Below are 22,285 nucleotides of genomic sequence, written 5' to 3'. Positions count from 1 at the left end.
TTGCACCACAGTTTGTAATGTGAAGATCAGCTTCAATTGAGTAAGGTTAGGGTTAAGACTCCACTCAAAGGAATTTAATTGAAAATTCACAAGTTTAGTCACGATACTTTTAATAAACTTAAGTGACTTTAATGTTGCTTGTTATCTGAGGAAGTCTGGTCATTGTACTAGACGAAAAGCGCTCAACTGTGTATGGTGAACTTTTTTTTGTGATTTTATTAAACTTTCAGTACTCCAGTTCAAGTTTTCGGCTGCTATGTTTTTTTACTTTATATTGGAGTTCATTTAATGATGCAAGGCTCTCCAGAAGTAGTGCTATACTAGAAATCTCAACCACATTTCATTTGCTTCCCACAGCCATTGTTTTGCTGTCACATGCTGCCCATCAGGATCTGACAAGGCTGGATTAAATGAAATGGGGGCTTCTTAGTCATTTAACCTCAACTCAAATGTGTTATGTTACTGATGAGTAAGGACAAACAAAACTTTAAAAAAACTTTGCTTACCAATAAAGTAGCATTCATTTTCATTCACTTTGAATTTGTGCATGTAAAACACTTTTGTTGAAGAAAAAAAATCAAGTATTTAAATGCAAAAAAGATACAGAAATGTAATGTATCATCATCTGATATGTATCAAGTACAGCATACCACTATGGTATAATTACATCATTAGGACAAAATTTAGGGTAAGGTATTTAGCCACAATGAACTACTGCATCGCTACATCTAGGCAGAATTAAGTGCTGCAATGCATATCGCCACTGCCTCATTCTTTTGGGCAGACCCCCCCCCCCCCTCAACAAAAGACTTATAAACATTTTATTGAAACAATGTCTCAAATTTACAGTTTTCATTGGGAAACATGCTGGGCCATTAGTCTATGGACCTCGACCTGTTTGCACAACATGTCCACTAAAGTCCAATTACGCATCCGTCTTCCCAGAATGGATGTCACTAAGGTTAAAGATCACTGTTAGTCTAAAGTGGCATCAGAGCCAAGAAAGATTTTCTCTCTAAAAATGACTGAAAACACTCACCATAAAGGAAAATCCTAATGGACACTAAGCACCATATACTGTAGTGCAAAGGGAGGGATGACAACTAAAGCACTATAAAGCAGTTAGTTTAGCAAAATACTAGTTATTTTTGCCAAGCAATGTAATAGGTTAGCAATTAACTACATGCATTAGACATCTTAATTAACACTAAGCGTTTGTCTAACAGATTACATCTTACCACATCATATGTGATGCACATTAGGTGTACAGATTTACACTTACAGGGTGCTTAAGGTAATTTCTTTTTATTATTTCAAGAGTTAACCCCCCCCCCCCTCCAGAAGAGTCATGCAAACACTTGTATGGAATAAAAAAGGTTTTACCTCAAACATTAAAACACTATCTTTAATATTCTTCCCCTCAGAAAAAAAACCTGCCATAGGTGGTGTGTGTGCACTCTACAAACTTGAAAATGCCAACTCCAAATCACATGATCATGAGGAAATGGAAGAAAGACTACACAAACTTGTTTTCAATGAGTTGCAGTACGTTTTTAAGCTGACGATTCATTAGATTTCCACACACAGGATTTAACTTTTAGTTATGTACTTACCATAACTTTAGATGTATGGGATCCATCTCGCCTACATTCTGTACTGATGGGTTCGGAGCCGATCCTCTGCTCCGACTCGGCACGCTATACTATAGAACGAAGTATCTTATTGGCTGAGCTATCCTACATCCCAGGATGCACCACCACTGCTTCCCCAGATCTTGTCTGTCCGCACACATGCACACACACACATAGACTGTTGATATAATATTGCCAGGTGTTTCAAGATGAAACGGCTAAACTCGAGTAGTCCGGTCTCTTCTGATCTCCAAGGCAGGGGGAAGGAGGGTGGGTTATTAGGAATGTAGGCAAGATGGATCCCATACATCTAAAGTTATGGTAAGTACATAACTAAAAGATGTTATGTGATCCTATCTCGCCTACATTCTGTACTGATGGGACAGCGTCCCTAGCACCTGATTTCCTGGGTGGCTCACTGGAAAACACTCCTGAGAACTGTGGAACCGAAGGAAGCTCGCCCCCGAGATGCCACGTCCAATTTGTAATGAGAAATGAAGGTGCGAGGAGAAGACCACGTAGCCGCAGCACAAATGTCACTAATGGCAAGCTTAGAATGAAAGGCTGTGGAAGTAGCCATAGCCCTTGTAGAATGAGCTTTCACTGTGGTTGTAAGCTCTTTATTAGAAATGAAGTATGACTGATACAGTCTCTGATCCACTCGGCAATAGTGACCTTTGTGACGGCTTTGCCCAATTTATTGTCCGAAAAGGACACAAACAACTGATCTGTTTTCCGTGTTTGGTGCGTCCTATCTAAATAGAAGTGCAATTGCCTGTGAACATCCAATGTGTGGAAGATGTATTCCGCTCTGAGTACTTTGGGAAGAAAACTGGAAGTTCCAATGACTGTTGCAGACAAAAGCTAGAACAAACCTTAGGAACAAAGGATGGATTAGACCTGAGGGATACTCTATCCTTGTGAAAAAACAGGTATGGGGGTTTGACACACAGGGCTTGAAGTTCCGAAACTGTTCTGGCTGATGTAATTGCAACCAAAAAAGCAGTCTTCCAAGAAAGAAATTTCAAGTCACAAGTTGCTGCCGGTTTGAAGGGGGAAGAGGTCAAAGCACCTAACACCACATTAAGATCCCACGGTGGAGTGGGATGAGAAATCAGAGGCCGTAGCAGCCCAGCACCTTTCATGAAGGCTTTACACAACTTGTTGCTCATCAAAGGTGGGTCTATACTCTCATGAAAATTGGAAATAGCTGCCAATTGAACCTTGATGGTAGAGACCGAAGAACCTTGATTGAATAGAGAAGCTAAAAACTTCAGAACCTCTGACACCAGGACAGTTATGGGAGCTAATCCCCGGAGTTGGGCCCAAATAGCAAATCTCTTCCATTTGTTGTTATACATTTTTTTAGTAGAAGTCTTGTGGGCCGAGGACAAGATATGTATGACTTCCGGGTCCAAAGTATGGTTCCTAACTATGGTCGGAAGAGGAGGAGCCAAGCTGTTAACCTCAACGAGTGGAGGGACTGATGATGTTGTCCCGACTGATTGATCAAGAGGTCCGGAACCTGGTCCAGGAACCATGGACCGTCCAGTGCATATTTCCGAAGAAAGGGAAACCAGACTTTACGAGGCCAGTATGGGGCAACTAAAATCATCTTGCTCTCCAAGCGAATCACCTTCTGGATCACCTTGGGAAGAAGGGGAACCGGTGGAAAGGCGTACAGCAGGCCGGTGGGCCAAGCTTGGACTAGGGCATCCTTGGGAATCTCCCCCGGAACTGGGGTGAGAGAAGAACTGTTGGCATTTCGTGTTGAGGGGAGTTGCAAAAAGGTCGCAACAAGGAGTTCCCCATCTTCTGAAAATCTGAGTTGCCACACTGTCGTTCAGAGACCACTCGTGAGGGGAGAGATTAGTTCTGCTCAGTCTGTCGGCTATCACATTGGATCTCCCTGGAATGTGTGTTGCTACCAGAAAACGTTTGGTTGCAATCGCCCAATCCCATACTTTCATGGCCTCTCTGCAAAGGGGGTAGGATCTGGTCCCTCCCTGCTTGTTCAGGCACCAGACTACTGACGTTGTCGGACTGAAAGGCAATCATGCCCGGGGGAAGGTAACAGTGTAGTGCTTGCAGCGATAGAAGCACCGCCCTCATTTCTAGTATGTTGATGTGGAGGAGACTCTCGTCGGAATGCCACTTGCCTTGGACCAACCTGCCCAGGTAATGACCACCCCACCCAGTCTGGGAGGCGTCCGTAGTCAAGGTGGCCACTGGAGGTGGTGGGACAAAGGGTCGCCCCTGATCTAGGTTGGAGGAAAGAAGCCACCAACGAAGGTCCTGTTTGCACATCTCTGATCAGAATGAGGTGACAGAGGGAGATCCTGATAAGACCACTGGACTGACAGGAGCCACTGGAGAATCCTCATATGTAACCTTGCCAAGGGGACTAGGAGAATGGTGGCCGACATGGAACCTAACAGTTGTAGGACCATCCTGGCTGGGGCTTGGCGTTTGAGGAGCAAGGCTCGAACTTGAGACTGTAATGTTTCTATCCTCTCTGTAGGAAGATAGACCCGCATTTGCTTTGAGTCTCTCTCTACTCCGATAAACCGTATGCGCTGAGATGGCAGCAACACAGACTTTGCCCAACTGAAGGTGATTCCTAGGGACTTGCCTAGAGATACAGTGGCTGCTAGGTTTTGTAAGAGTAGACGCCTGGAGGTGGCAGTTAGGAGCCAGTCATCTAGGTATGGAAACACCTGGAATCCTAGACTTCTCAGGTGAGCAGTCACCACCGCCAAACATTTGGTGAACACCCTGGGGGCTGTGGTGAGACCAAAGGGCAGTGCACGGAACTGGAAATGACCCTCTCCCAGGCTGAAGCGCAAGTGTCTCCTGGACGCCTGATCTATCAGGATGTGATAATAGGCGTCCTTGAGATCTATGCAGCACATCCAAACACCTTTCTCCAGCAACGGGAGAATGGATTGTAAGGTGACCATCCGGAACTTGGACTTCTTGACAGATCGATTTAGTTTGCTGAGATCCAAAATGGGCCTCAAGTCCCCGGTCTTTTTTGGCACCAAAAAGAATCTTGAGTAAGTCCCTAATCCGGTCTGGCCTGCGGGGACCGGTTGGATGACTCCTTTTTGAAGCAGCTTTGAGATTTCGATGGCTGCGAGATCCCGTTGACTGGGTGGCGGGTCCGGGATTTTCCAGGATGGTAGGGGGGGGGGTTGAGAAAAAGGGATGGTGTAACCTCCGGCAATGATTCGGAGCACCCATCGGTCCTGAGTGATACTCGCCCAGGCCTTTAGGTGCTTCGAAAAACGACCCCCGACTGGCTCCGGAGCTGCACAGTCGGGCAATCCTTCAGGGATGCTGGAAGGTTGAGGAGCCACGAAAGGACTCGTGGTCTCCAGTGTTGCGGGGGCCTCCGCCGCCTCTGGGACAGCGTCTTCCTGAAAAATTTCCCCCTCCTCTGCCCCTAGAAGGGGGATCACCCTGCTGTGAAGAGTAAGTCTTTTGGGATTTATGGAACCACATTTTCCCCCCTCTTCTAGCCTTGGGATAAGGCCTGAAGGGAGTGGAAAACCGTGCCCCTACGGCAGTCAAAGTCTTACCCTCTTGTTCACAGCGAGTCAAGGTGTCCTTTACCTTGGGTCCAAACAGAGAGGACCCATCGAAGGGAGCGTCGGCAAAGGAGGACTTGAAGGCTTCCGCAAAGTGACACAGGCGAAGCCAAGCTTGCCTCCGTAGAGCAACACCTGTTCCCGCCACTTTACTCGCCCCCTCGGCTGCATACGAAATGAGCCTCATGGACGAGTTCGATAATAAGGTAGCCAGCTGAGAGCTAATAGTCTGAGCCAACTGCTCAGGTAGGTTACCAGAGAGGATATCTGAAAGTTCCTTGACCAGATCCCTCTGAAGTCTGGTGAAGTGCATCAGATAATTCAGAGACCTTAAAGTAAAGGCTGCTGAAATAAGGGCGCGCTTCCCATACTGATCCATGCTCCTGGACTCTATTAGGAAGATGGACGTAGACGCCTCTGCCACATCTTGTTGGGTAGCAGATGCCACCACCAGGGCATCTACAGCCACACCTTTAGAGAGAAATTCCTTTTCGGGGGGGCTGACAAATTTATTGGGGTGAGCTGGCACCAGTTCCACAGAATCCGGGTGCTCCCACGCCCTTCGAGAGATCAAATCCAGAAGCTCGAAGGGTGGAGACACCCAGGAGGCAGAGGGCTGAGCCCCGAAGGCCTTGAGGAACACAGACTCCTCAGCAGAAGGGGGTTTGGACTGCCAGTCGCCTCGTTGCTTCAGGATTTCCAAAATGTCCGCAAAGGAGACATCATCCGAGGACGACTTGGGGGACCCCTCCGCATCATCGAGGTCTGTGTCCGAGGTGAGAGACTCATCAGGGGAGTCTACGTGCTTCCTCTTGCACTGTCTCTTCCTTGGGGGTTCCTCCGAAAACGGGACCTCCAGGAAGGGGAGAACCCCCGATGGGGGTGACCTCAGGCCCCAGGGCTCCGCTGTCTTGAGACAGGGGGACAACAAAGGAACCAGTCTCCGTGCCAAGGGAAGGTGCCGGTGAGATGGCGGAGGTGGCCAAAGAGGATTTGGCCAAAGCACTCCTCATGGCCCTGAAGGCGGGACCCCCAGAGTCCTGGGAAGGTCCGACCCCCAAGGCCACAACAGTAGACGGCACTCCCGCAGCCGACGCACTGAGAGGGAGGCTTGGAACTGAAAACATCGGTCCCGAAGCATCAACCCCGGGGCCGACCGAGGAGGTCCGTGTACCGAACTCAGACCCGAAGGACGGGGTTGGAGTAAGGGTCGGAGCCGACCCGAAAACCTCCACCGGCTCCACAAGCACCGGCTCCAACGGCGCCGAGGCTGTTGGAGGAGGAACCAAGACAACAGGGTGGGCAATCGGCTCCGGAGCCGACTGGGCTGGAGCCGAAACCAACTTTTGGAAGACTGGAGACTTAAACAGCCTTTGAAGTACCCTGTCTATGTCCGAATCAGACATCCTCTAAAACAGAGAAGAGATCGAACGAGTTCGAGTCGACTTCTCCACCGGTTCCGAAGGACTAGGGGACCGACTCCTAATCGTCTCTATAAATATCGGTGCCGAGGGAGACTCCACAACAATTGCAATTTCCCTTGGAGCCAAAGTGGACTTCAGCGCCGAAGGGGAAGAGTCTGAGCGGGCAACTCTCATCGGCTCCAAAGACAGTGGAGCCGATGAAGGTGACCCGCCTCTCGAAGCTCTAGCCGTCGGCTCCGAAGCCAGAGGAGTCTAGGCTGGAAGCATCGAGGCAGACCGTTCCGCCCTCGGCTCCGAAGTCCGTGGAGCCAATGAAGAAGCCTGCCGAGATTTCTTTGTGGCCGGTTCCGACGGGCTGGTCGGAGCCGACGATTTCTTTTTCTTCGAAGGTGAAGAGGAAGAAGATAAAGCCTCCTCAAAAGAAGGTGTAATAAGCCCTTTTAAAATCAATTTGTTTTTCCTCTCTTGGAGGACTCGTTAGGAAAAGGTGTGACAAACGCTACATGACTCCTGAAGATGTTTAGGGTCTAAACAATACACACACAACGAGTGAACGTCCGTTATGGACATCTTGTAGCTGCATTTAGAGCATTTTTTGAACCCAGAAGGTCTGTGCTCTTTCGACATGTTGATACACAAACACTGCTACTAATCTTCAAAAACTTTCAAAACTTTGTTAAAGAAGAGTAAATAAGGACAAGACCCCTCTAACGTAAACGGGATTACTTGGCCAACTAAACTATAACACTACAATAAAACACACACTAAATACTTCAACATGCGCGAGGGCAAGGCCCCTCTGACTACGGGATCCTTTCCCTCAAATTAAAGACAAGTTTACCAGAAAAAACACTCAAAACTCAGTCACACAACAACGATAGCTGTTAAAACAGCTTTTGGGTATAGGAATCAAAAATTTCTGACAAATTCTTAGAAGAAAAAAGCACTTAGCTCAGCCAAGTCCGAGACCACATCTTTGCTGTAAAGCGGCAAACCAGATCTGCGGAAGCAGTGGTGGTGCATCCTGGGATGTAGGATAGCTCAGCCAATAAGAGACTTCGTTCTATAGTATAGCGTGCAGAGTCGGAGCCGAGGATCGGCTCCGAACCCATCAGTACAGAATGTAGGCGAGATAGGATCACATAACATCTGCACCTTTGTTTCTCCTTTAGGAGAAGACATTCACAAATTAAAATAAAAATGCAAATGAAATCAGTTTTTAAAGCAGGATTTTAAAAAACATGTCAAAACTTGTAGCTAATCAGTCCATTGCCAGAACTGGAAGGAGTGAAGTCCATTTAATAAGGCATTTCTTCTCAGAAATCTTAAGTGCTCAAAAACAGCAATGCCGATCATTTTTAATAAAAACAAAAGCCACACAGCAGCAGTTAAACACTGTGCATGCTACACAGATTCAGGCAAACCGTGCCTGCAATTTACTGAGCACCATGTGCTGTGCATTTCTATTCACTTTCAGAGCAGCACTTCTCTTGCCCCAGTGGACTGGAATAGTTTTAATGTGATCCTCAAATCTTCCCAGCACAGACCTTGGATGTATTTGATGTAGGTTAGGTCCTAGAGAACTGGAAAGAGTTGGGAATATAGAGAAAGTATTATGTTTCATTCCACTCTTTCACGTGCATTATGCTTTAGTAAGTTTGCATACACTACGGAACGTATAAGGACAATCCTATCTAGTAACCTAATTCAGTCTATACATTTTAGACTGATTTAATTCAGTGTGCTACCACTTGAATTAAATAAAACGTGGTTAGGTACTAGACTGCTTTGAAACTGCTACAACCAGAGGCCAACACATGGCTTTCCTGCAGATATTTTGTCTTTTGCCTTTTCTTTTTTAGCTGTACCTACAGAAATTGACATTCTCAAGCATCTAATTATACTTGGTGGTGTTCCTCTTTAGAAGTACTTACTTTATTGGCAGTCTCCCAACAAAGCACAATTAAGTGGTGCAATTTTCCTCAAGTCTACATCAAATAGAAAGGTAAACACCACAGGAAAAGCTTGCGCAGCCACCTGCAAGTGCAGTAAATAAGGAAACTAATTCACAAAACTTCATAATTAAAGCAGTGAATGTACTGCAACCTGGATATGTTAGTTATACAAAGCCAGAGCAGTTAACTATCAAATGGCTTTGGGGTAAGTGGAACATGGTCAAATAACCACAGAAATTTTAACTGGCAAGAAAATATTTACTGGCAGTGAATATTAGGGGTCTGAAAGAACAAAATTATGAGACACTGTAGAGCATTTATAAACAGCAATATCATACTTTGAAGTGGAAATAGAGTTCTACACAGCCTAGTACAAAGGGTACAGCAATGATGGCAAGACTAAAGCAGGGCCTTGGCAACAGGCAAATTTAACAAACAAGATCTTTAATACAAAATATGCAAATTACAAGGACAAGAACAGGTACAAGTAGTGTATGGGGAGATTTGAAATGATCAGTAAAGGACTGACAAGCTTGGAAAAACTTACTGCAGTAGAACTTGACGCTTTGAAAAAAGAGACTGCTCACAAGTTATGACAGTACTTGAGAAAGTGCTGAAAGAATAGTCTCAAAATGGAACAAAATCTGTAGAAATGTGTAAAGGGGGGGGTCACAATGTGGTGACCCCTTTGGGACATCTGTCCAGACATCCAACTAGAATGCCCAGAGATATCTTACAAAAGGATACAAGACCTAAACATGTCCTACATGGACAGATACAAAGCACTGGGAATTACACAGTGCCCCGTGAACTGCTGGGAGTTGACCTGTGCCTTGCATATGAGGCCTCCTCTGACCCAGTACTGCTGATGTACAGTAAATCCATCAAGTGAAATAGCATCAGGAATACTTTTGCCTAGGGATCAGACTCTTCTGCAGCATCAGCATGGTTTGGAGGGGCAGATACGTCTCAGATGCCACTGCTCAGGAAAAGGCTCCCTATCCACACAGAGCAAAGTTCATCCTGTCCACACTGCAGCACAACTTAGATCTATGGATGGGAGAGCTGGAATCTGAAAAGACCAGGAGTGTTGGTGCTAGGACCAACAAGAACTTGGATACCATTGTACCGCTCTCATTTGTAGCCTTGCAGAGGTATCATGAGAATCAAACGCCATGAGACCAAATATCCTAAGGTATACCCTCACAAGGGCCCAACTCTGAATGGAAAACCCCCGGAACAGATCTAAGTATCGATCTATTTTTCCCTGTGGAAGAAAAAAATCTTTGTACTTCATAATCTTGTGGAGTCGTCGTCGAGACACTCTTGAATGTTCTCTTGGAACCCCAGCCTGCATAATTCTTCTCGCAGAGATTCCTGACTGCTAAGTAAACTCTCAAATCAGTACCAGTGGCCATAGCCCTGAATGAAGTATCTCCAGAGTCAAACACGTCAAACAATTAGTAGTGAGCTGAGAAACAGAAGAAACCAAGCCACACAAAACAGATTTGTAAAGAAAGGAACTGAAGATAAAACATTCCTCATACCTTTAGTCAGAATAAAAAAATGAGCCTGACAATTAAAAATTCTAAAAACTTACAAAGTTGCAAAAAGCATACACCTTTCCCCCCAAACTTTGTTGTACCATCCTTGTCAGAAGGGGAAGTAATGCTTTGTAGCAATAGCTGCTGGGCCAAGTCTGGGATGAGTGTATAGAAATTTGAAAGTGAGTAACTTTGTATATTCTGCTTCCTTAGCAGCAGCAGGCTATAAGGGAAACCAGTCTAACAAATGCATCTACCAATGCTGGCATCCCTGGGGCATGTGAGGAAGTGCTGGGAATTTCAGTTGTAACACTTCACAGTATTTGCTGAGGAACTGGGAAACCTCATTTCCCACTGTAAACGCTGACATTCTGGAAATAATCTCAAAGTATCTCTGACAGGGAGATTCAGATAATGTTCTCCTCGTAGCCTGAGACAGAATTCTGAGAGAATATCATTTATCCCATCACATTCCTCTCCATATTCCATTTTGTGAATCTTTTCAGGAAAGCAGGAATACTCATCTTTCAAGAAACCACCTAAGAAAGGTCAACAGCCTGTACAGTACCCTAAGCAAGGCTTAATAAAACTACTCCTGTTCGGTGAAATTGGAGCTGGAGAAAATGCAGGTTTAGTTTTCAGTTTCTTGCAGATAAGAAAATTAAAGCCAACAGGATTTTTAATGGTCGCAACAGCTCCTCCCCCACGGATGGCCACAACATTCTGGATAAGCAGGGGCATCTTCCCTGCCCCTCCTCCCAACACTGACAAATGTCTTTCTGCTTTGCCCACTGAGGGGACCCCAAACAGCTGCAGAGGACGTGGCTAACACCCATTCCCTAGTGGCTGTATAAGCAATGGCATAGGGATCCGGGAAATAAAATGACTGGTCAGAGGAATCAGCTTTGGCCACAGAAGAGTCATCCACCAGCAGGTAAGACGTTATTAGCCTGTTATGGCAAATGTGGCTAAACTTTCTTTTTCTAGCTGGAAGGACAGACCATGGGACTGGTAGTCTGCTCCATGGTCAAGCCAAAAATAGTGCCTCTGTCTGGGAGAGACCAAGTAGTGCAAGCCAGTAAAAATTCAAAAGTAGTATCAAGTCTCTTCCCAATGAGAGCAGTAAAAAAAAGCACTCTTACACTCTACCAGTCCCTAAGTAATTTGAGGGATTATAACAAAACAGAAAATGCACAACAGTGCTATTCTAAGATCCATTCATGCCAACAGTCAAGTCATCTCAGGTTTGCTTTCTTAAAGGGAAACAAATGTCATTTGTAAAGTTTCACTATGCATTTCACAATCTGACCAAAATGTGTCAGTGGAAAAAGCTGGCCTCATCAGATCTCAGAAAACTCAAAGCCAGGTTTAAGAAACTATTCTGTGAATTCATAGGCTTCTTTTTAATTGTCTAAATGTGTCTGTATGTGCATTGTATACACTTCCATATCAAATGGATCTAATTATCAGACAGACTTAAAAAATAAAAGGTATTCTGCAATACAGTTAATGTTTGTATACCACACTTTGCAGTGTTAATGCACATATCCACAAACATTACACTATCAAAAGACAAGACTACAATCAAAAAAAGTGAGCAATACCCTCTCAGTGGGCCAAAACTAGTAGCGTTCTTTAGTTCCTTTGATCCTGGCTTTCAGGACCCTCTCAGCTGGGTCAGAAAAAGCCAAGGCAAATGTTACACTGGCATGACCAACCTACATGTACACTGCTACGAAGTACACCATGGGGTAAATCTCAAAAGGCATGGGTGGATGTGCAAAACCTCACTGCATTTACATCCAATGAACCAAATCAGCATTCTGCTTCCCACATACTCTACTAAAAAATGCAACACACAGCTGGAAGAATTGTCTGCTGAAAAACAGACCACTGTAATGGCACAAAGCAATGGTAATTACCTACTCCTAAAGTTTTCAGTTTGAAAAAAAAAAAGTTCTGGCATCACTATCAGTGCACAGATGAAATATCAGTACGTTTCCTTAAAATGACATTTGACCGTAATTGTGAGTCACTTAACTTCGTTCTGCAAGTCTAACATTAACATCCATACTGTACTAAGCGACAACAAATGTGATTGGCCATTATACAGACAGACGGTATGTGAAGCACAATACAAAAGTATAGTGTGTTCTCAACATCCACGTAACTTAACGTTCTATGGGATAAAACCTATCCAAGATGTTAAGCGGCATACAGCTGTATTAACTAACTTGTTTCCGCCATGATCCAATAAGGAAAAGGCTAATCGGAATTTACAAGTCAGTCATCTACCTAGAGAGGAAACTTGTCTACTTGGGAGAAACCCATTCAACAGAGAGAATATGCAAACTCTTAGAAAAAGTTTTGCACTACATACTTGCAATTTATCTAGAAATGCTCAAGTTAGGGGAGAGAGAGAGAAATGGTATATTTTTGTTAACCACTGGTCTTCAACTACTGGCAGCAAAGCGTGAAACATATTACAGCCACATATATTAGCAGCATAAACTTTGCACCCTGAGAAGCCATACCTGTACCTACCTAATTTGTGTAGGTCACTAATTGGAAGACAAGCAAAATGTGCAACAACCACATTACAAATCACGGTCAAGAAAAAAAAAAAAAAACAGACTCATTAAAAGCAATAAGGAGCAAAGAAAAGATGCCTACACCTAAGTGAACTCTTATTTTCTTGATCGGCAGTTAAATTAGCTCTTCCAAGACGACAGACGCCAAGATGCTACCTTTTCTAGATGCAATGTCCAGCTATACAATCTACTCAGACAAGACTTCCTCCTTTAAATCATTGATTTGTTTGTAGTTAAAGGATTTTACTGCAATGTTTTGCATTCAAAGTCATTTCCAACTAAACCATAAAGATACTGCCAATATACACAAAATTTAGTGTAATGTCATGTCACATGACACCAGAAACAAAATTACTAAAACTGCACAAATTCCTTGCTCTATTCCTCCAAGGATTACTATGGAACAAACCCTAAATGCACTCTGTAAAGTTTAAGGGGGAAGAAGGAAAAGAAAAAACCACCTGTAATCAGCCATACCAGTTTCCTTACTCAGTGCCAAAGCCTCCCTCTGCTACCAGTCTAAAACTGTAACTTGTACATAGCTGCAGGTTGTGCTCCTGTGGTACAAGAAATGGCTATTATGTCATTCTAGTCCTACCTCAAATTCCAGAAGCTACAGATCAACCTAACAAACCTAATTTGCAAATCCATGGAAAGTATAACTGATCTCAAAAGTTAAACATGAAAAAAAAACTTACTGTTCTAAGCCTGCAAAAATATGGCTGGTCAAAGGAGGAATTCACGCCAAGGTGGTCAATGAAACTAAACACATTGGGCAAGCAGTTCATAAAGCATATCTGGACCTGGAAAAGGCCTCTAACACTACTCAATGTTGGCATTGTAAATAAGCTTAAAGGCCTAAATGTAGACCCTTAAACTGCAAGATGGACAGCAAACTGGCTGACAGAACTCATGTAGAGTGTACCACCTCTGAAGTAAAAAGTTAACTAGTGACATTCCTCACGGCTCAGCTCTAGGGCACCTTCTATTCAAGGTCTGCTTCTGGTACACCTTCCATTCAAGACAATCTCAGAAATTTCATACCTCTGGCCCAAACACAGTTATCTAAATTTGCAGAAGACTACAAGATGGGTGTAGTCATTCTGTCAGTATCCTACACTGTGATACTACAGTAAGGACTAAACCATACAAAACCAGTGATGTATTAGAAAGTGGCTTACATTAAATGCAAAGAACAGTACAGACCGTATCTACCTGAAGACAGACTGAAAATTCATCCTGGGTCTGACTTGTTTTGCCCTCCTGGAGGCAAAAGGTACAGTACGAGGATGACTATTGGCGAAATTATTATAACCCAGGGATGGTCTGACATTCTGAATAAGCATCAATGACTAACAGCTAACTAGAACTGCTTTAGCAGTCTATTTGAAAATAAATGATGCATCTAAAGGGGAAATGCTTCCTGTAATCCCAAACTCTTTTTTGAAAATTACGTAAAACCCAAGGCCTAGACAAATTGGTCCTGATGGCAATATAGGAAAATTCCCAAAATGACAGAACACAGAATTTTCAAGCTAATGTGACATGGGAATGAAAAATCAAATGTAATCCTGAATCATACTTCTCAGATGATTTTTCCTCACCTCTGTGGTGCACAGCCGAGAATCAACGGAAATCTGCAAGAACATGACCCACACAGATCCGTTCTCAGTAAACTCAGTATTCTTTGCCAAACATCAGAAACCAACGTAAACAGAGCTTTTACTTTTCTGTCATGCATCTCTGATAAACGCAGATTAAGCAGTGGCATCATCTAGACACTTAACACAACAGACAGGTGGGATCTGTGCAACAACCCATGTGACAAAGATTACAACTGGCTACTAAAATGGCTAAAAGCACTCTGTGGAACTTAAAATAAACTGCCCCCTCTGACAACACATGAAAGGCAGAAGCTAGCATGACTCAGTCGAAGACAGAGCTGAATTTCCTCAGATACAAGTGCAGTCCTCATACTTACTAAATGTCTTACAGATGTCGGACACTGCTTTGAAGACTCTGTCAGAGAAGTTCACTTTGACCTTCACATACTTCATGTTGGGGAGTTGCAACCGTAGCAGTTTATGTTGAGGTGTGAATTCCAGCTTAGCATCAGCTTGTATTCCATACTTATCCAAAGTCCAGTGTGTTTTCAGCAGCCAAGTTTTTTTCTTTTCCCACCAAAGTGCATGGTCAGACCAATCTTTCTTCACATCTATGGAGGAGAAAACAAACACATCAAGGAGAATACTGAGCTACTTTTCCCAGAGCATTTACTTATTTGGTAACTATACACCAGAGAAAAAAAGTACAGTTGTGTACCTACCATAAATGTAGATCTTAGAGTGTATTCACTGCTGCAGTCATTACACTTGGGTTATCCTGCTGGCAGGCTACCTGCAGTCTGCCTGAATTCCGAAGTCCTGGTCCGGCATCGGTTGCCATCACCTCTTCCCCTACGTCAGTGCGCCAGGGGTATATAAGATGCAGTAGACGTCATTTTCTTCAGTTTTTCTTGCCCCAAATGTCAGGTGCCCCCAAAAGGGTAGGCTAAAAACATTGCTTATAAAAAGCATGCACTAAAACAAACAATACCTTCATCTACAAGCAAATACACCACATAGGTTGTATAGAGAAGTACAGATAAGTCCCAGCAAAGAAAGGGGGATGGTGGGTGGGTAACCTGGACTGCAACAGTGCAAACACTATCTACATTTATGGTAGGGACACAACTGTACTATGTTAATCGTGTTTCACTGTTGCAGTCATTACACTTGGGTTGAATCCCAAAGCTGAGGTGGGGTGGCTACTGGGCCTCCTAGCTTCCAAAATGACATCCATAACTGCTTTAGAGACAGGTGTGTTCTGAGTGATTATATTATTCGCCATGCAACCAGATTTAAGGTTCTGAGTTGGCTGAGCAGGATCGGATTGTTTTGTTGGGTCAGAAGATGACGAATTTGAGGTAAAGTCCAGGCTGTGACTTAAGACAAGCTCTTTAGGATTGGGTACCAGTGCTTGCGTGTCATAAGCCCTTGTGCAGAATCTCTGCAGTTGGCAGTTGTGAAGGGAGGCCAACAGATCTATGCCTGGGCATCCCCATTTCCTTGTTATCATGCTGAAGACTTGTGGATCTAGTTTCCACTCGTGAGGGTCCATGAGGTTTCTGCTTAGTTCGTCTGCCAGAGTATTTGTCTTGCCTGGCAGGAATTGCTTCCAGATGCACTTGATAGGTCAATGCTGCGTTCCACAAAGTCATTGACTGCCTGCAGAGGGGGTAGGAATGTGTGCCCCCCCCCTTGCTTGTTAATGTACCACATGACTGTATTGTACGTCTTTAGCAATAGTTGTCCTGGATGGAGTAGATCCTTGAAGGCTGTCAGGGCATTCTGTACAGCTAGCATCTCTTTTTGATTGATATGAAGATGCATTTGGCTTGCGGGCCAAGTGTCCTGAATACATTTTCCTGCCATGTGTGCCCCCCAAGCATAATTCAATGCATCTGTTGGTGTCTGCCTGGCTGTGGATAAAGTGAATGGCTGTCCTTTGTTGTGGTGACAGGCCAGTGCCCACCATCGAAACTCCTGTTGCAGGCAGGGAATGAGAGTATTTATTGTTTCCAGGCTGTGGCAATGCTGAGTCCAAACACTAGATACCATTGTAGCTTCCTCATATGCAGTCTTGCATATGGAATTAGCAGAATGCAGGATGCCACGAAGCCCAAAGCCTGCAGACCTTTTCTTGCAGGTAACTGGGTTTTTGTTGCCATCATTTGGAAGAGAGTCAGTTGCCTTTGTCTGGCATGAGATAAGCCATCTGGACAGTTGTATTTAAAGCTTGCACCCAGGAATATCTCTTGAGAGGGCACTAGTTTTGATTTCTTTTCATTTACTGTGTACCCTAGGCAAATTAGTAATCTTTTTACAAATGCCAGATGCTTTAGTAGAATGCTCTCTGCTTGAATAAGGCAGTCGTCCAAGTAGAGATATATTTGAATTCCTCTGTCTACAAAATGCAATTAATTACTGGTGCCAGGCATTTTGTGAAGACCCTGGGCGCAGTAGAGAAGCCAAAACGCAGTGCAGAGAATTGGTAGTGCATTGAGCCAGCTGTGAATCTGTGGTATCTTTTGCAAGTTTGTCTGATTGGGACATGCAGGTATGCCTCTGAGGTCCAAAGTTACGAGCCAAGCCTTCTTGCCCAGCATGGGCAGAAGTTGCTGCAGTGTCAACATTTTGAATTTTGGAACGTCCAGAAAAGTATTTAGAATAGACAGGTCTAGTACTGGTCTCCAGGCTTTGTCCTTTCTGGGTACCAGGAAAGGTCTTGAGTAAAATCCTTGCCCCTGCTCTTGCTGTGGTACTTTTGAATAGCCCTCATGTCCATGAGATGAAATTTGCTTTTGTGCCTCTGCCCACTGATTGTGTGGCAGGTCTGGCATACCTTTTGCATTTGGGAGGGTGTGAAAGTGGAACCTGTAGCCCTGAGAAACAATATTCAGTACCCATTTGTCCTAGGTGATCATGTGCCAATTTTGTGAGAAAAGTGCTAGCTTTCCCCTAAGGGTGCTGCCAAAAGGTAAATGCTTGGCATTGGCAGTTGGAAATAATTGGGACTGTTTCCTATATGGTTGTGATTTGTCTTCTCCGCTTTTGGAGGCAGAAGCACCCCATTGTTTAGGTCTGTATGAGCCTTGGGGCTGAGATCTGCCTCTAGGGCGTCTGTATCTGCCTCTGTGGCCTGTCTGACACTGGAAAGTGCCAATTCTTAAAAGGCCAGTTCCTGCTAAATCTGGGTGGCTGAACCTGTAAGATACTTTACAGACTGCCTATATTTCACTTTATCCTCCATTTTCTTTAACACCTCTTCTGCCTTAACACCTAACAAAATATCATGCTGTAATGGAGCATCCAATAATTTTGCTATAACATGATCAGGCAGACTCTGTTCCTTTAACCAAGCATGCCTTCGAATGACAGAGCCAGTAACTGTGGCCCTGCAAGAAGCCTCTAGTGGAAAAAAAAAAAAAAAAAAAAAAAAAAAAACACATTTCACATGCTTTCCCACTTGTTTAGCTGCATGCAATAAATCCTGCATTTCCTTGTTTTCAGGACATTCAGAATTTGTCAGTATTTTCTGTTTTAGCAGAGACATTAGGTATTGCTGATATTTAAGCATGTGAAACTGGCAGTTTAAAGCCATTACAGCCAAAGTAGCACAGGTGTAAACTTTTTTCCATCCGTCCAGTGCTCTAGAATCCCTATCAGAGGGAACAGGGTTTTTTTTTTTTTGCAGTGGAAGCCTTGACCCCTTTAGGACCCGGAGATATAGTTTCTGGGTCAGCAGCAGGGAAATTTATGTGAATCTGGAACCCTGTAGTACCTATCTGGCTTAACTGGTGCAGGGGGTAAAGAATCAGGAGACAGACTGGACTCAGAAAATACATATACAATGTCTAGCACAGGAGGAATAGCAAGAGGTATGTGCTGAAGCAATAAAAAAGTCTGAGCCTTTTTTTGGATTCTGAATAATCTTGGCTCTCCCAGTAGAAATGCTCCCTTATGGTGTGCAGGGTTTCCCCAAAAGAATAGTCCTCAGGAAGAGAGGCTGAAGGGATAGATTCTTCAGCATCAGAGTGGTCTCCGCGTGGGAGTCTGAGGCGGCCTGTGGTTCTGAGGTAGCGGGTGTCAGGGGCTGCGAAAGCACCTCACTGAGAACCGGCGACTGGCCTAGAAGAGGCTTCGTCGTCTGTTTTGGACCTCGGATGCCTGTCCTTTTTTTCCTTGTGCTTTTTATTGACTCCTGTCGTCGGCTGTTCCAAGGGCATTATATAGTTAAACCTTCAGCCAAAGTAAAGGAAAGCAAAATCGTACTCATGCTTAATAGTGCGTTGGTTAAATCTAGCACAAAACCGACAACTAGCAAAGTCGTGGTCAGGGCCTAGGCAAAGAATACAGTAAGCATGAAAATCCTTATGAGGTATTTGCTTCCCACAAGAAATACAATTCTTAAATTTTACCGACATCGGTCTGGAGCAAGAAAAAAAGTTTCCCCAACGGGGTACTCAGCTTTATTGAAGACTTCGGATCTGAAATTCAATTTCGAAAATCTCAGGAGTCGGCCGACCGGCACTTGCGAACTGCTTTTGCTTCGGGCACCGCGTGGCAAGAAAGACTGGAGAAAATGGCATCAGCTGCATCTTATATACCCCCGGCGCACTGACGTCAGGGAAGAGGCGACAGCAACAGACGCCGGACCAGGACTTGGGAATTCAGGCCAACGGCAGGCAGCCTGCCAGCGGGATAACCCAAGTCTAATGACTGCAACAGTGAAACACGAACATCAGGCTATCCGGTGAGGTAGTTCATACTTACTGAAGTACTACTGACTTGATCTGTTATAGCAAGTCTGACATCATAATCCCCCTAGGACAGCTACATCAGTAAACCACCATAATTCACAAAACTAACTATGAAGCAGAACCACAGAAGTCAATAACACCATTTTATGTTGCTTATTTCAGCAAGTATGTCCAAAAAAGTGCAACCTTTTTCTTCTGTAGACCTCAACCACACTACCACAAAAATGAAAAGCAATTTTGTTATCCGATAAATGACCTTTAAAAAGAAACTAGTTGTTAAATTCCTTCCAACACAAATTCAGTTTCAATATTATCTGTATTTTAGCAAGGAACTAATGTTAAAATATGTTAACTGTTTTTATCTTCATATGAATACATGAATTATATAGATTAAAATACAATAGTGACAAGTAAAAGGTAAACATGACACCTGGGTAGGATAATTTATCATATTTATATGTATGCATGTTTTCTGTATGGACAAACTAAGAAAGCAAAACTTGGCTTTTACAGAAATAACCTACTTACAACTCAAGTTTCGCATTAAACAGCAATTTCTCACAAACTAAGGCACCTCATTTCAACTCTAAACACTATTAAGCTTGACACAAAATTCACTCTAACCTCTAAATACTCGACCCTACTCAATTCGGATTTGTCAAAGGGAGATCATGCCTATTAAACCTGGTAGACTTTGAGACAGTCACCAAGCCCTTAGAGGGGAAATCTGTGCACACAACCTACCTAGACTTAGCCAAGGCTTTTGACACTATCCCCCACTCAGGCATAACTGACATTATCATTAGATGGGTCACTAATTGGCACACTGATAGAACCCTTATAATTAAAATAAGGGAATTCACCACCAACAGCAGACCTATAACCAGTGATGTTCTACATGGATGAGTTCTGGGACTTCTGTTTAGAATTTTTTTCTCCAAAGTGCAAGGTAAAACTAAAGATCTGTGGCTTAGTTTGCTGATGAATGCTAACTGGGAGCAGTCATAGAATCTCCAAACAATGTCAAAATCCTACAATCTTAAATGACTGGTGCCAAAGTCATGGTCTTAAACTCAAAGCAAAAAAAGCATCATCCCCACTGTAAGAGTGATAGTCCTGCTAATTACCACATTAACACCACCCAATGTAAGCACTCAGTAGTGAGACACCTGGACACAGGTTGACAGCAACCTTACCTTTGAGCACCAGGTTTCCACAATGATAAGATGGGTATTCTATACGGCTCACCTCAAGTATCGGCATTACCTCCAGAAAAAAAAAAAAAGTTATATCCTTCCCTGTAGTCTTCCCTCATCAGGCCAATAGCAGAGTACGAAGCCCCTTCTGGTATTTACCTTTCCAAGCAGCTGCAGCAATTAGAGAGACCACAAAGGTTCCTCAAAAAAAATTCAAGGTCTTTAGCATCTGTCCTAGGAGAACAGTCTGAAATCATTGTCACTTTATTCTGTTTCATACAGACTGTTCAGAGGCTCTCTCTGACTTGCATAAAAGGCAATCTTTGACACGGCTTTATTGAAAATGCTACATTTCCGCAGGTCAAATGGTAGATGTGTTACACGCTCTAATGGCCTTAGCCTAGTATGTGACATTAATAGAACCTGTGAGACAGATGCGTCTCCCAGAGGTTACCACACCTTTGGAACAGACTCCTGCTTCATGTCAAGCAGAGCACCTCATTTGCCCTTATCAAATGCAATTTGGACAACTGGATGGGTAAACCTTAAGTTCAATACGGGTTCCACCTGTGTCACTCTTGGACAGGGCAATAGCTGTTTGTCGTGGAAATAAGGATAAAACTTGGTTAAGCTTGTAAAGGCCCTGTGGTCATTAGCCTAGTAACCTCCAATGATCCTGTGTATGCAGTTAACAAAACATGCTTCTCTAATGTAAAACTTGTCCCTACATTTACTTCTCTCACTTTAATAAAGTGTGAAATATTAGTCTGATAAAAGATGAGGGCTTCAAATCCTACAATTACCAATGAACTGAAATAAAGATAGTGGACAGGGGCTACAGTCTCGAGACATGATCTGTCAACCAATAAATTAAAATTTGAAGGCTACAATGGCAGTCACACCACTGGTACTAAACAAATAAAAAAAAAGGGCATAGCAATACCCAGCATTAAACAATTCATTGAGTGCAACTTGTCCTTGGCAGCATGCAGGAAATAACCAGGACAGCAGTGCCTAAGGGGGCCTACTCAAGCCACATCCATGAATATGCTTCACACTAAGCACCCTCACACCAAGCAGTTTTTGACCCAGTATCCCAGATCCCCTTCAGTGGATTTTGCAACTTCCAGTGCTAACTGGCAACCAGCAATGACTGTACTTTGAATACGTACCAGGCACGCACTCATTTCCATGAAAAATGGATAACATTTCCCAACACTATCATTCTGGTAGTAAAACTGCCCATTCTGCAAATTACCAGCCCTTGAACCTCACGATTACAGTTTCATTGTTCATAAGTTAAACAAACACAAATGACGGTGTACAGCACATCAGTCTGACTAATAAGAGATGGATGCCAGCAGCGTATTTTGCAAGAAATACCCCTTTTATCAAATACGTAAACATATGACCAGTCATAACCGTAAGAGAAAAAAATACTGAATTGTGCTGCTTAGCTTAAGAAAACATTTAAATATACAAACATATGGAAAAGAACTGGAAAAAATGAAGCTTTTGAACAAAGACTAAAAGACAAGAAAAACACTAAATTGTATAGCTAGACTTTCTAGCAAATTCTGAACAGAAAGAATTCCTCACTCTAATCGAAACTGTCTGAATTACCTAGATCCAGATGGAAGTACAGAGAATAATTCAGAGGTCATCACAGGCTCCATCTTAGTTTTGACCATCTCTTACAGACTTCTGTTCATTCAGCTACTTGGCTTGCATCTCTTCCATACAAAAACTAAAGATCGAATGGAGCAGTTTCACATTTACTTACTAATATCCTGATTAAATGTATATATACGGGTCTAGACTGTTTGTCGAAAATACTTTTGACAAACAGAAGATTGAGAAGATTGAACCCACTTAAGCGAAAGTGTACTACATACAGTCCACTTTCGCATAAGCCAATTTACTGCAGCACATTACAGTGGGGATGAGGAAAATACATCCTTTTCCCAAAATCACCAAAAATTTTTAAATAGGC

The 22,285-nt window shown here is 43.5% G+C and overlaps 1 protein-coding gene across 5 annotated transcripts in view; it reads right to left on the bottom strand.

Moving 5' to 3' along the window:
• The window catches only part of FERMT2 (FERM domain containing kindlin 2), a 1,218,449-nt gene that overhangs the window by 889,909 nt on the left and 306,255 nt on the right, over positions 1-22,285 (bottom strand). For all 5 annotated transcript variants that reach the window (XM_044074394.1, XM_044074398.1, XM_044074396.1 and 2 more), the window contains exon 3: positions 14,717-14,950. In XM_044074394.1, coding sequence (XP_043930329.1) covers positions 14,717-14,950 — 234 coding nt within the window. The remainder of the gene's footprint in view (positions 1-14,716; positions 14,951-22,285) is intronic.

The sequence above is a fragment of the Protopterus annectens genome, chromosome 6.part0 (assembly GCF_019279795.1).
Source record: "Protopterus annectens isolate FY-2018-M chromosome 6.part0, PAN1.0, whole genome shotgun sequence".
Classification (NCBI taxonomy): Eukaryota; Metazoa; Chordata; order Ceratodontiformes; family Protopteridae; genus Protopterus; species Protopterus annectens.
Note: the sequence above shows the minus strand (reverse complement) of the source record. Positions and strands in the feature narration are given on the sequence as shown.